This window comes from Globicephala melas, chromosome 5 (assembly GCF_963455315.2).
Source record: "Globicephala melas chromosome 5, mGloMel1.2, whole genome shotgun sequence".
NCBI lineage: Eukaryota > Metazoa > Chordata > Mammalia > Artiodactyla > Delphinidae > Globicephala > Globicephala melas.
Genome location: NC_083318.1, coordinates 71,484,503 through 71,497,632, shown reverse-complemented (window position 1 = coordinate 71,497,632; position 13,130 = coordinate 71,484,503). Strand labels below are relative to the sequence as shown.

Below are 13,130 nucleotides of genomic sequence, written 5' to 3'. Positions count from 1 at the left end.
AACCATAGACACATTACAGGACACATTCATTCATTATAGTGAATTTTAGCTCATTTCACCAGGGTTCAAAAAGAGACAAGTTCTTGTGTCTCCAAATAGATGCATTTGTTCAGAGTCTATCCACTCAGGAAAATTCAATCTCGTGAATTTGATGGGGGCAGAATGGGGAGGTAACCGTTCTCCTAGAGTCAAGAGAGAGGTTCTGGGGCTCCGGCACAGTCCAGAGCATTTTAGAAGGCCCTCTGATCCCCTCTGGCCACTGTCGAGATGTTCAATGTCAAAATCCACATGGTCCCTTGAAAGTGGTGGTCCCAACCCAACACCAGAACTTTTGAAGGCAGGTAAACTAAATGTTTAGTGAACCTCATTTCTCAGGGCACACTGGAGCTCTTTGAGGTCCTTCCACAGACCAGAGCTACGGGAGGGAGAGAAGTGCTGGTCTCTGCCACTCCAGGTCCTGCACACCCCTGTTCCCTCTCCAGTCTCTCAAAAAGCTCAAGATCTTCCCTCTAGGATCAGTCTACTTCTTCCTCCCCCAGCTGGGGCTTTTTTCCTGCAACAAAATTCTATGGAGGAGTGATGTTCCGGATCCCTGTTTCATGCTTTATTTATTTATTTATTTTTATTTTTATTGCGGTACGCAGGCCTCTCACTGTTGTGGCCTCTCCCGTTGCGGAGCACAGGCTCCGGACGCGCAGGCTCAGCGGCCATGGCTTACGGGCCCAGCCGCTCCGCGGCATGTGGGATCTTCTCGGACCGACCGGGGCACGAACCCATGTCCCCTGCATCGGCAGGCGGACTCTCAACCACTGCACCACCAGGGAAGCCCTCGTGCTTTATTTATGATCTCCCCCTTTATACCTCTGATTCAAAAGACATCAACGATCCTGGAGGTAAGGCCACCCTCGAGGAGTTTCTCACAATGGGGCAGTCCTGCTATTTGTTCAGGCTGCTGAATGAGTATGAAACAGAAATTAATCTCTCGAGGTGGTTTTTTAGCCACAGACATGAAGGTGAGAAAGACAGTCCCTGCCTCCAGGTATCTCAAATAAAGAGGTCATTAAAATATAGCACACAGGAGAGATCCCTGTACCAGAGGCTAAGGAGGGTTTTTCTGGAGGATATCAACACTTAAACTGCATGCCCCACTTATGTACCAGGCACTGTTCCAAGCCATTATTTATATAACTATAGACTATAGACGTACAGTGGGGCTATCACTGGAACTCAGACAATCTGGCTCCGGAGTCCATGCCCTAAATTCCTAGGCTCTACAACACCAAGAGTGAACTGTAATGAACTCTGGTATGATAATGATGTGTCAACATGGGTTCATCAGTTATAGCCAATGCACCATTCTGCTGGGAGAGGTTGAGAACAGGGAAGCTGTGCATGAGCAGGGGCGGGGCGATATGGGAAATCTCTGTACCTTCCTCTCCATTTTGCTGTGAACCTAAAACTGCTCTAAAAAGGAAAGTCTATTTTTTTTTTAAACAGAATTATGCCCTGCAAGGAGCAAAATCTATTCTTGTATTTACACCCTGTTGTGAGTATTTTTTCACCATAAAATCAAATTGCTTTTCTCCTACCCCGACTCTAGCTAGGTGGGGAGGCTCTTCTAGGGAGAGGCTTGGATCAGACACCAGTTCACAAAGATGACAACGCACCCTTGGAGTGAGGTCAAAATACTTGCCCCGAGATATTACTGGCCACTGCCTGCTCACCTATTCTCTCTGCTACACCAGGAGCCTTCTGGGTTTTGCCTTCAAAAGGCTTTGCATGTTACAGGCTATGGGAAGCAGCTCCGGAATATGAAAGTACTAAATTAACTTTCAGGATGTCTCTCATGGGCATTCATGAGAGAAATAAAGGAGAGGCCTGTCTCAGGAACACTGGAGACACAACCAAATTGATGTACACTCATCTTCATATTTCAGATTTTCCCTATTTGGGCCAAAATTATGATCCTTGGGGCTGACTTTGCCTCTTGCTGAGTCTGGCAGTCTCAGCATCAAATCTAGACGCAGCCAAAGCAGCCAGGGCTCTTGGTCGATGGCCCAAAAGCTCAAGCTGAGAGCCTGGCAACACGCTTCTCCTGACAGCGGCGCCAGTTCCCAGAGGAAAGCAGGACCCAGGCTCAGTCTTTGCGTGACGCCTCCTGTAAACCCGACTGCTCGGCTTTTGCGAGACTTGACATTATTTATTCCTCAGAGAGGGAATGAGTGACTCACGAGATCTTGTGATTCATAGAACTAGGCGGCTGGCAAGTGGAGAGCTGGAGGGTGAGGGCTGCTCTGGCCACCCCGAGGTCACCCAAGATGCCCACACACACACCAGGTCAGAGCCCCTTTCACCCAGCAGGGAACAGGTGGCTGCGAGGGAGCCCAGAGCCCCTGTGGTGCTGATTGAGATTCCCACAGCGTTTTGTTTTTAATGCATCCCCTGCCCTGCTCTCCCTACTACGGCCTGCTCTTCAGCCAGCCACACTGCCGGCTGCTCCAAACTGTTTGTCTGGGTCCCTCTCCCTCCCTTGCTGCCTAAGCTTCTCTACCTGTCTCTTCTTTTGCATCCGTTTATGTGTCTTTTCTGCCCACTGAAGCTACTGGAGACATACATATTATAGAAGTTAAGAGCATGAGTCTGGAGCCAGGCCACTAAGGTCTGAATCCTGACTGTGCCTGTTCCCAGCTACGACCTTGGCCATGATACTTAACTTCTCTGGGCCTCATTTTTCTTACTTGTAAAGTTGGAATAATAATACCTATTTCCCAGGTTGTTTAAAAGGCCCTGCAATCATTTGGGGAAGGAAGGAGGGAAAAAAGGAGAAAAAGAGACTGTGAGTCTTGGACTTCCCTGGTGGCACAGTGGCTAAGCATCTGCCTGCCAATGCAGGGGGCATGGGTTTGAGCCCTGATCCAGGAAGATCCCACATGCTGCAGAGCAACTAAGCCGGTGCACCACAACTACTGAGCCTGCGCTCTAGAGCCCACGAGCCACAACTACTGAGCCCGTGTGCTACATCTACTGAAGCCCATGCGCCTAAAGCCTGTGCTCCGCAACAAAGATAAGCCACTGCAATGAGAAGCCCGCACATTACAACGAAGAGTAGCCCCCGCTCGCCGCGACTAGAGAAAGCCCACGTGCAGCAATGAAGACCCAACACAGCCAAAAATAAATAAACTTATAAAAAAAAAAGAGAGTGACTGTGAGTCCCTTGAAATAAAGCACCAGCTATAATTCATTTTTTATTCTGTGCCTCGTTACATTCAATTATTCACTCTTGAGGTCATACAATGTTCTAGTTACTGGGCAAGATCAGTCCCTGTCCTCAAGGAGCTCACAGTCAAGACGGGTGACCATGAATGACATCAGTGCTTGTAACACAGCATGATGGCAGCTCAGGGACAGTTCTGAAACGCATGGCTCTAGAGCCTGGGTTCAAATTCTGGTCCTGTCACTTCCTGACTAAGTTACTAGCATCTCCCTCATGGGACTGCTGTGGGGATGAAGTTAAAAGGTGAAGAGAGACCAGAAGAGCACCTGGCACATAGTGTTTAATACATGTTCGTTATAAATGTTAAGCTTTTATACATATATATGCATAACAGATACATACATACGCACACATACATATGCATAATAGGTATCCACTGCAAAGTGCCATGGGAGCCCAGGAGGTGGGAAAGCAAACTTGAGTCTGGCCAAGCTGCCGAGAGGAAGTGATCCCTAGGCCCAGTCTTTAAGAATGAGTAACACCCTCAACAAAGCAAAAAGACAACCTACTGAATGGGAGAAAATATTTGCAAATGATATGACTGATAAGGGGTTAATATGCAACATATATAAACAGGTCATACAACTCAACGTCAGAAAAACAAATAACCTGATTTAAAAATGGGCAGAAGGGCTTTCCTGGTGGTGCAGTGGTTGAGAGTCCGCCTGCCGATTCAGGGTACACGGGTTCATGCCCCGGTCCGGGAAGATCCCACATGCCGCGGAGCGGCTGGGCCCGTGAGTCATGGTCGCTGAGCCTGCGCGTCCGGAGCCTGTGCTCCGCAACGGGAGAGGCCACAACAGTGAGAGGCCCGCGTACCGCAAAAAAAAAAAAAAAAATGGGCAGAAGACCCGAATAGACATTTTTCCAAACAGGACATGCAGATGGGCAACAGGCACTTGAAAAGGTGCTCAGCATCGTTAATCATCAGAGAAATGCAAATTAAAAACCACAATGAGATATCACCTCACACCTGTCAGAATGGCTGTCATCAAAAAGAACACAAATAGCAAATGTTGGCGAGGATGTGGAGAAAAGGAAACCCTCATACACTGTTGGTGGGAATGTAAAGTGGTGCAGCCACTGTAAGAAACAGTATGGAGGTTTCTCAAAAAACTAAAAATAGAACTACCATAGGACCCAGCAATTCCACTCCTGGGTTTATATCCAAAAAAACCCAAAACACTAATTTGAAAAGATACACGTACCCCAATGTTCATAGCAGCACTGTTTACAATTGCCAAGATACGGAAGCAACTTAAGCAACCATCAATATGAATGGGTAAAGAAGATGTAGTACATATACAATGGAATACTACTCAGCCATAAAAAAGAATAAAATTCTGCCATTTGCAACATGGATGGACTTGGAGGACATTATGCTAAGTGAAATAAGTCAGACAGAGAGAGACAAATACTGTATGATATCACTTATTTGTGGAATCTAAAAAATACGACACACTAGTGAATGTAACCAAAAAAGAAACAGATTCACAGATATAGAGAACAAACTAGTTGCTACCAGTGGGGAGAGGGAAGGGGGGAGGGGATTAAGAGGTACAAACTATTATGTATAAAATAAGCTACAAGTATACATTGTACAACACAGGGAATATAGCCAATATTTTATAATAACTATCAATGGAGTATAAACTTTAAAAATTGTGAATCACTATTTTGTACACCTGTAAGATATAATATTGTACCTCAACTATACTTCCATCAAAAAAAAAAAAAAAGAATGAGTGAGAGAGGGGTGGAGAAGCTGAAGCTCTAGCACATGCAAAAGCATGAGAAGGGAAAACTTCAGTCACTCTGTAGGGCTAGAGGGCCAAAGATCGATGTGCTGAAGAGACAGGCAGGAGCTGAACCCTGCGGGGCCCTGCTGATGAATTGGGATCTTTCCTGAGGATAGTGTGGGGCTATGGAAATTTTTCAAGCTGCAGCCAGCCACGAACGTTTTGGCACTTTCTAAATCAGCCACATTTTTCATAGCATTAGCCAGCGACCATCAACTTTGTGATCATGATCCTGAGGCAGCTGAAGTACTGCCTAAGAAAGGCTCTGCTCGCGACATTGTAAATGAACTGTATTTCAATAAAAAATTTTTTTAAAAAATAAAATTAAACAATAAGAAAGGCTCTGTTCAGTGTTATCTACTTCTAGGGCCAAGGATATTTTATTTTATCCTCATTCTTTGGGAAGTGATCAATCTTTTGTTGGAGGGACCCCTGTCTTTTCTCTTTTGTCTCTGAAAGTGCCTAGAACAATACATGGGCACCTCAGATTTGTCCAACCAGTAGCAAGTGATGAACTCACATAATACACATTGCATATTGGTAACTTCTAGTTATTTAACACCATTAACAAAAACATTCTGGTGGAAGGTAGAAATGAGGGTGGGGACATAGACTTTATTGTATCAAGATGTTAAAAGGACAATCGCCCGTAGCATGTTTGTCAGAAGATAAACTTCGGTGTAACGGAGAGCTGTTCATTTTTATAACAAAACCAATCATAAAGCTCTTCTTTTTAGACCATGAAGTGGCAGAGGGTTATTTCTGACTTCCGGTAATACAAAGTAAATTTAGCAATGGAACTGTATCCCCTTTCATTTGGAGGGGCAAGTGGGAGTGAAAAGAAAGCGGTGAATCACATGGAGGAACGTGGTCTGGGGGATGTACTGGGGGGAACACAGATTCTGCCCAAAACAACAGTATCTCGACAGGCAGCCTTTGGACCCAGGCTCACTGATTCATTCGTTCTTTCAGCAGCTCTTTACTGGGCCCCTCCAAATATGAGATGCTAAGTATACAATGGTGGGCAAAACAGACACCGTCTTTTTCTGTACTTCATGAAAATGACATTGAGGCAGGCGGAACAGGTTTTAAAGGAATAAGCACACTAAGAGGTATATAACAACAACTCATGATAAGAGCTATGAACGAGGAGAAGGAAGACCCACTTTAGGCTGGGTTGGGGCTGGGGAAGGTCCTCCTGAGGAAGAGTCAGAGAAGGATAAGTAGGAAAAAGCCAGGACAAGACTGATGGGGAAAGGAGTCCAGACAGGGGGAGGCTCCATGCCAGGTCTCAGGTGGGAAGAGCTGGGTGAACTCAAGGAACAGAAGGAAGGCAAGGTGGATGGCAGAGGGGCCAGCAAGGGGGCTGAGGCCGGAGGAGTAGAGACCAAAATTAGGCCAGGAAGAAAAGATGAGAAATGATGAGGGCCTTCCAGTGATCCACACTTCTCTCTTCCAACTCAGCACACTCCAGGAGTCCCAGTGGCATGTCAGGGAGCAATCGCAGCTGAGGTTGGGGTGAGTGATACAGGTAGTAAAAGCACCCAGCAGCTCCCCCTATGTGTAGAGGTTGGGAGTGGCAGGAACGGGGAGGACATGGACAAGGAACAACGGAAAGAGAACGCTTGGGAGCCATGTTGACCACGCTTTGACTCCAAGCTCCCAGTGTGGTCTTGCACAACCCAGTTGCCTAGTCCATAAAATGCAGGTAACAGCACTCACCCTGAAGAGCTGTAGGAAGGATTGCATAAGGATGGGCAAAATGGGTGAAGGGGGTCAAAGGGGCAAAATTCCAATTATAAAATAAGTTAAGTCACAGGGATGTAATGCACAGCACGGCAACTATAGTTACTAATACTATATTTCATATTTGAAAGTTGCTAAGAAAGTAGATTTTAAAAGTGCTCACCCTGGGCTTCCCTGATGGCACAGTGGTTGAGAGTCTGCCTGCCGATGCAGGGGACACGGGTTCGTGCCCCGGTCCGGGAAGATTCCACATGCCGCGGAGCGGCTGGGCCTGTGAGCCATGGCCGCTGAGCCTGCGCGTCCGGGGCCTGTGCTCCGCAACGGGAGAAGCCGCCAACAGTGAGAGGCCTGCATACCGAAAATAAAAACTAGAAAGTCCTCATCCCAAGGCTGGGGGGCTGACTTTTTTTGATAACTACATATAGTGAAAGATGTGAACTAGACATATTGTGTGATCATTTTGCAATGTATACAAATATCGAATTGTTATGTATACAAATATCGAATATAATGTTATATGTCAATTACACCTCAAAAAAAGAAAAGACAGGCTGCAGGATGTAGCCTCCTGGCCCAGGGAGGGTGTTCAATAAATAGCTGTCGCTGTTTTTGTTGGGAAGAAAGGAGTTATTTGAAAGGCAAAAGAATCTACCAGGTGTCAGGACAAGACCTGGAGGTGAGGTGGGAGATTCTAGCAACAGCCGGGTTTCAGCTTGGGCACTTGGGCATAGGTGTGAGGCCACCATCAGAGACAGCAGGATGGGGGATGGGGTGCACTTGCTGAGTGACTCACGTGAGGAAGCGAGGGGCGGTGCGCCGCTGGGGCCGGAGCAAAAGGAAGAAAGAGGCAGAGGGAAGCTCACCGAGCACAGGCGAGGTCCTGGGAGCGAGCGCGGTAAGGGGACCACGGGCCCCGGCGTGGTCGCCAGGGACGGGCGCGGGCGCCGGGGAGGCGGGAGCATCCGGGCTACAGCGGCGGCCGCGCGGGGAGGCGAGCTCTGCTGGGCGGGCGCCTGAGACGCGGCCTCCGAGGCGATCCTCAGCCCCGCGTATGAGCCCGCCGGGGGGGGGGGGTGGGGGGGGTGGGGGGGGGCGGGGCGGTGACAGCGGAAGGGATGGCGAGAGGGGATGGCCTCCTCTGTCCGCATTACTTCTGGGGTCCTCAGGACGGAGGTACTTGGCCTAGCATCGCCTCTTCCAACCGCTCCTCGCTGGCCCGGGCTCCAGCCGCGACCCTGGGATGGCGGCGGATTCCTGCAGGCTGATCCCGGCCCCCCCCCTCAAAAAAATATCCCCGCCGGCGCTCCCCTACCAGAAAGTGCAGTGACCCCCCCCCTGTGCCTGTGGGTCCGATCACACGCCCCCACCCCCATCCTGCTGAGCGCCTCCCTCCCACTGCCCACCTGTCAGCACTCCTGCCGCCGCCAACAACGGAGGAAGCAGAAGGACCCCAAACCAGACCTGGGCATGGGGTGAGGGCTGCACCCGGAAGGCGAGACCCTGAGAAGGCCTGCTTAGATGTGGACCAGTGACTAATTGGGTGTGAGGGGACTTGACCACCAAAGCTGTGTTGTGGTATCTTTGCTTCCAGATTTGAGGCAATGGCCTAACTAAGCAAAGATAATCTAATTTGGCCTTAGGTCAGCAAACACTTCCTGGAGGTCCTCAAGAAGTAGAGAGCCCAGGGCTCTGACAGCTGCCCTTTACTGCTCACACACTCACTGTGTGCTTGTGCTGAGCTAATGCTTATGGACCTCATCCCTCTTCTTTGCAACAGCCCATCAAGGTCCATCACCTGCACTTAGCAGGTGAGAAAGCTGAGGCACAGGCACTTTAAGTCACTTGCCCCAAAGCAAGGGCTAGCAAAGAGTAGAGTCAGGATCTGAAAGCAGGTCTTTCTACCCTAGGGCATCACGCTGCCTCTACAGTAACATTAGGTGCTGAAAGTGAAACTTGGTACAAGAACGGGTCCCCTTGGCTTGTATTTCTGCCAGCTTAGTAGGAAACAGAACTGTGTATGATGAGAGGTTCATTTTGCATGGAAATCAGTGGTTGTCATGGAGTGCGGATCTGCAGAGTGCATTGGCCATTGGCGGGGCAGGTGGTGCGGTAGCGCGTGGTCCACCTGGACTATGCCCATTGTTGCGAAATCACTTTTCTCAGCCATGTGACACCAATGATTCACAATCCTCCTTCAGAAACTCCCTCTCCTTTGTATCAGCTATTCTTTCTCAGTCATCTCCTTGGCTGGTTTTTTTTTTTTTTTTCCTCTTGTTGGTATTCCCTTGGCCTCAGTGTTCACATTCTCCAGTACTCGTTTTAGACAATTTTATTGATGTTTCCTACTTTACCTATCATCTCAATGATGGCAACTCCCAAATTGATCTTTCTAGCCTACCCCTAATCTGTTAACTCCAGACCCAAATCCTCAAATATTCTAATCCCTACTGGCTAATTGCAATGTATGCCCAGAAGGCACCCAAATCCAATATTTCCAGATACAAATTTATCATCTCTAGCCTTCCCACAAGGGTCTTGGTTCAGGTCTCTTCACATCCTTGCCTGGGGTACTATAGCACCTTCCAAATTGGTCTTCCTGCCCTCTTTTTTTTTTTTTTTTTTTTTAGCATCTTTATTGGAGTATAATTGCTTTACAATGGTGTGTTAGTTTCCGCGTTATAGCAAAGTGAATCAGCTATACATATACATATATCCCCATATCTCTTCCCTCCTGCATCTCCCTCCCTCCCACCCTCCCTATCCCACCCTTCTACCTGGTCACAAAGCACTGAGCTGACCTCCCTGTGCTATGTGGCTGCTTCCCACTAGCTATCTATTTTACATTTGGTAGTGTATATATGTCCATGCCACTCTCTCACTTCATCCCAGTTTACCCTTCCCCCTCCCTGTGTCCTGAAGTCCATTCTCTACCTCTGCATCTTTATTCCTGTCCTGACCCTAGGTTCTTCAGAACCTTTTTTTTTTTTAGAGTCCATATACATGTGTTAGCATACGGTATTTGTTTTTCTCTTTCTGACTTACTTCACTCTGTATGACAAACTATATCCATCCACCTAACTACAAATAACTCAATTTTGTTTCTTTTTATGGCTGAGTAATATTCCATTGTATATATGTGCCACATCTTCTTTATCCATTCATCTGTCGATGGACACTTAGGTTGCTTCCATGTCCTGGCTATCGTGAAGAGAGCTGCAATGAATATTGTGGTACGTGACTCTTTTTGAATTATGGTTTTCTCAGGGTATATGCCCAGTAGTGGGATTGCTGGGTCGTATGGTAGTTCTATTTTTAGTTTTTTAAGGAACCTTCTTACTGTTCTCCATAGTGGCTGTATCAATTTACATTCCCACCAACAGTGCAAGAGGGTTCACTTTTCTCCACATCCTCTCCACCATTTATTGTTTGTAGATGTTTTCATGATGGCCATTCTGACTGGTGTGAGGTGATACCTCATTGTACTTTTGATTTGCATTTCTCTAGTGATTAGTGATGTTGAGCATTCTTTCATGTGTTTGTTAGCAATCTGTATATCTTCTTTGGAGAAATGTCTATTTAGGTCTTCTGCCCATTTTTGGATTGGGTTGTTTTTTTTGATACCCAGGTGCATGAGCTGTTTGTATATTTTGAAGTTTAATCCTTTGTCAGTTGCTTCGCTTGCAAATATTTTCTCCCATTCTGTGGGTTGTCTTTTCGTCTTGTTTATGGTTTCCTTTGCTGTGAAAAAGCTTTTAAGTTCCATTAGGTCCCATTTGTTTATTTTTGTTTTTATTTCCATTTCTCTAGGAGGTGGGTCAAAAAGGATCTTGCTGTGACTTATGTCATGGAGTGTTCTGCCTATGTTTTCCTCTAAGTTTTATAGTGTCTGGCCTTACATTTAGGTCTTTAATCCATTCTGAGTTCACTTTTGTGTATGGTGTTAGGGAGTGTTCTAATTTCATTCTTTTGCATGTAGCTGTCCAGTTATCCCAGCACCACTTATTGAAGAGGCTGTCTTTTCTCCATTGTATACTCTTGCCTCCTTTATCAAAGATAAGGTGACCATATGTGCGTGGGTTTATCTCTGGGCTTTCTATCCTGTTCCATTGATCTATATTTCTGTTTTTGTGCTAGTACCATACTGTCTTGATTACTGTAGCTTTGTAGTATAGTCTGAAGTCCAGGAGGCTGATTCCTCCAGCTCCGTTTTTCTTTCTCAAGATTGCTTTGGCTATTCGGGTGTCTTTTGTGTTTCCGTACAAATTGTGAAATTTTTTGTTCTAGTTCTGTGAAAAATGCCAGTGGTAGTTTGATAGGGATTGCATTGAATCTGTAGATTGCTTTAGGTAGTATAGTCATTTTCACAATGTTGATTCTTCCAATCCAAGAACATGGTATATCTCTTCATCTGTTTGTATCATCTTTAATTTCTTTCATCAGTGTCTTATAGTTTTCTGCATACAGGTCTTTTGTCTCCTTAGGTAGGTTTATTCCTAGGTATTTTATTCTTTTTGTTGCAGTGGTAAATGGGAGTGTTTCCTTAATTTCTCTTTCAGATTTTTCATCATTAGCGTATAGGAATGCAAGAGATTTCTGTGCATTAATTTTGTATCCTGTACTTTACCAGATTCATTGATTAGCTCTAGAAGTTTTCTGGTAGCATCTTTAGGATTCTCTATGTATACCATCATGTCATTGGCAAACAGTGACAGCTTTACTTCTTCTTTTCCGATTAGGATTCCTTTTATTTCTTTTTCTTCTCTGATTGCTGTGGCTAAAACTTCCAAAACTGTGTTAAATAATAGTGGTGAGAGTGGGCAAACTTGTCTTGTTCCTGATCTTAGTGGAAATGATTTCAGTTTTTCACATTGAGAATGATGTTGGCTGTGGGTTTGTCATATATGGCCTTTATTATGTTGAGGTAATTTCCCTCCATGCCTGTTTTCTGGTTTGTTTTTTTTAAAATCATAAATGGGTGTTGAATTTTGTCAAAAGCTTTTTCTGCATCTGTTGAGATGATCATATGGTTTTTCTCCTTCAATTTGTTAATATGGTTTATCACATTGATAGATTTGCGTATATTGAAGAATCCTTGCATTCCTGGAATCAACCCCACTTGATCATGGTGTATGCTCCTTTTAATGTGCTGTTGGATTCTGTTTGCTAGTATTTTGTTGAGGATTTTCACATCTATGTTCATCAGTGATATTGGCCTGTAGTTTTCTTTCTTTGTGACCTCTTTGTCTGGTTTTGGTATCAGGGTGATGGTGACCTCATAGAATGAGTTTAGGAGTGTTCCTCTCTCTGCTGTATTTTGGAAGAGTTTGAGAAGGATCAGTGTTAGCTCTTCTCTAAATGTTTGATAGAATTCACCTGTGAAGCCATCTGGTCCTGGGCTTTTGTTTGTTGGAAGATTTTTAATCAAAATCTCAATTTCAGTGCTTGTGATTGGTCTGTTTATATTTTCTATTTCTTCCTGGTTCAGTCTCGGAAGGTTGTGCTTTTCTAAGACTGTGTCCATTTCTTCTGGGTTGTCTATTTTATTGGCATAGAGTTGCTTGTAGTAATCTCTCATGATCCTTTGTATTTCTGCAGTGTCAGTTGTTACTTCTTTTTCATTTCTATATCTATTGATTTGAGTCTTCTCCCTTTTTTTCTTGATGAGTCTGGCTAATGGTTTATCAACTTTGTTTATCTTCTCAAAGAACCATCTTGTAGTTTTATTGATCTTTGCTCTTGTTTCCTTCATTTCTTTTTCATTTATTTCTGATCTGATCTTTATGATTTCTTTCCTTCTGTTAACTTTGGGGTTTTTTTGTTCTTCTTTCTCTAATTGCTTTAGGTGTAATGTTAGGTTGTTTATTTGAGATGTTTCTTGTTTCTTGAGGTAGGATTGTATTGCTATAAACTTCCCTCTTAGAACTGCTCTTGCTGCATCCCGTAGGTTTTGGATCATCATGTTTTCATTGTCATTTGTTTCTAGGTATTTTTTTATTTCCTTTTTGATTTCTTCAGTGATCTCTTGTTTATTAAGTAGTGTATTGTTCAGCCTCCATGTGTTTGTATTTTTTACAGATTTTTTCCTGTAATTGATATCTAGTCTCATAGCCTTGTGGTCGGAAAAGGTACTTCATATGATTTCAGTTTTCTTATATTTACCAAGGCTTGATTTGTGACCCAAGATATACTCTGTCCTGGAGAATGTTGCATGAGCACTTGAGAAGAAAGTGTATTCTGTTGTGTTTGAATGGAATGTCCTATAAATATCAATTAAGTCCATCTTGTTTAATGTATCATTTAAAGCTTGTGTT

At 45.0% G+C, this 13,130-nt stretch overlaps 1 protein-coding gene and 1 long non-coding RNA gene across 8 annotated transcripts in view; one reads left to right on the top strand and one right to left on the bottom strand.

The window, feature by feature from the left end:
* LOC132597356 (uncharacterized) overlaps nt 1-7,862 on the bottom strand; it is a 23,835-nt gene extending 15,973 nt beyond the window's left edge. For both annotated transcript variants that reach the window (XR_009564006.1, XR_009564007.1), the window contains exons 1-2: nt 7,613-7,862; nt 6,983-7,167 (exon numbers count right to left, since the gene is read on the bottom strand). This is a non-coding gene — a long non-coding RNA (uncharacterized lncRNA). The remainder of the gene's footprint in view (nt 1-6,982; nt 7,168-7,612) is intronic.
* Nucleotides 7,538-13,130, top strand: part of OCIAD2 (OCIA domain containing 2) — a 21,177-nt gene continuing 15,584 nt past the window's right edge. For 2 of the 6 annotated variants that reach the window (XM_030880507.2, XM_030880504.2), the window contains exon 1: nt 7,574-7,714. Coding sequence is in view for 1 of the 6 variants with exons in the window: in XM_060299316.1 (XP_060155299.1) it covers nt 7,579-7,714 (136 nt within the window). In the remaining 5 variants the exon portion in view is untranslated. Of the gene's footprint in view, nt 7,715-13,130 lie in introns of all 6 variants that reach the window. The other 4 variants (XM_060299316.1, XM_060299314.2, XM_060299313.1 and 1 more) reach the window with 4 other exon arrangements.